Raw genomic sequence first — 1,410 nt, forward strand, 5'->3', positions numbered from 1 at the left:
CTCCTGCATTAATCATGTCTCTAACACAGCTCAGTCACAAGCGCCTGGCTGAGGGCACAGGGGCCCCAGTGCACTGTCCTCCTTCACCAGCCCTTCTCCCATTGCTCCAGGCCTTAGACCCTGTCTGAACCTCTCTACAGAGTGGAGATTGGTAGCTTATGTCATCTTTTATGTAAGGGTTCAGAATGGAACTGGAGGCCCATGTTTTTCATCTCTTGGGTTACCAGCGCTGAAGCTGGGTGAGGAGCTGATCCGTCACTGGAGGAACACCCTGATTATCTTGTCACGAAGGTGTCTGCTTTTCACACTGTATACTATAGGGTTCATCAGAGGCGGGACGAGCAGGTAGACATAACCCAGAAGAATCTGCAGCAAGGGAGAAGATCCTTTCCCGAATCTGTGTATCACAGACAAGCTGATCTCAGGCGTGTAGAAGAGCAGAACGACACAGAGGTGGGAGACGCAGGTGTTCAGGGCCCTGAGGCACTCAGTGTGGGATGCGATGCTCAGCACTGTCTTGAGGATCATCACATAAGAGAGGAAGATGAGCAGCGAGTCCAACCCCATAGTTAAGAATGTAACAACCAAGCCATAGATGCTGTTGACTGTGATATCCGAACAAGCCATCTTCATGACCTCCTGGTGTACACAGTAAGAATGGGAGAGGACATTGGCTCGACAGTATCGGAACTGTTTTAAGAGAAAGGGGAGTGGGGCTGTTAGGGCAAACCGTACTAGGACAAACACAAGTCCCATCTTGGCTATTCTTGGCAGGGTTAAGATGGAAGCATATCTCAGTGGGTTACAGATTGCGACAAAGCGGTCAAAAGCCATCAGCAAGAGAACGGAGGATTCAATGCATTGAAATGAGTGGATGAAGAACAGCTGAGCAAAACAGGTATCAAGGCTGATCTCCCTAGAGTTAAACAAGTATATGCCCAGTATTGTCGGCAAGGTGGATATCAGTATGCCAAGGTCTGTGATGGCCAACATGGAAAGGAAAATGTACATGGGCTCATGGAGGCTTGGATCTGTTTTTGTAATGAACAGAATGACTGAATTTCCTACTATCGAAATAGCATACATAAAGCAGAAGGGGATAGAGATCCAGAGATGCACATCTTCCTGCCCAGGGATCCCGGTGAGAAGGAACATAGCAGATTTGAATTTGGTGTCATTGACAGCTGACATAATGGACTGGGCAGGTCCGAGGAGTTCTGAACTTTTCTTCCTGAAAGGAAAAAGAACAGGAGACTAGATAATATTTAACGAGACATCTTTCTGCTCTCCGTGCAAGTCTAGAGACTCCCAGACACTCAGGCAATATCAGCAAAAAACTAGTCTTGGATTTACAGCACCAATAGGAAAATGGGCACTGCCACACTGGATCAGACCTGCAGCCCATCTAAC

The 1,410-nt window shown here is 47.7% G+C and overlaps 1 protein-coding gene across 1 annotated transcript; it reads right to left on the minus strand.

The window, feature by feature from the left end:
• Window positions 1-255: 255 nt before the first annotated feature.
• On the minus strand, window positions 256-1,191 carry LOC140918162 (olfactory receptor 51G2-like). The gene has a single exon (XM_073361984.1). The coding sequence runs from the start codon at window positions 1,189-1,191 to the stop codon at window positions 256-258; it is 936 nt and encodes a 311-aa protein (XP_073218085.1).
• Between the last annotated feature and the right edge of the window lie 219 nt (window positions 1,192-1,410).

This window comes from Lepidochelys kempii, chromosome 1, assembly GCF_965140265.1.
Source record: "Lepidochelys kempii isolate rLepKem1 chromosome 1, rLepKem1.hap2, whole genome shotgun sequence".
Lineage (NCBI taxonomy): Eukaryota > Metazoa > Chordata > Testudines > Cheloniidae > Lepidochelys > Lepidochelys kempii.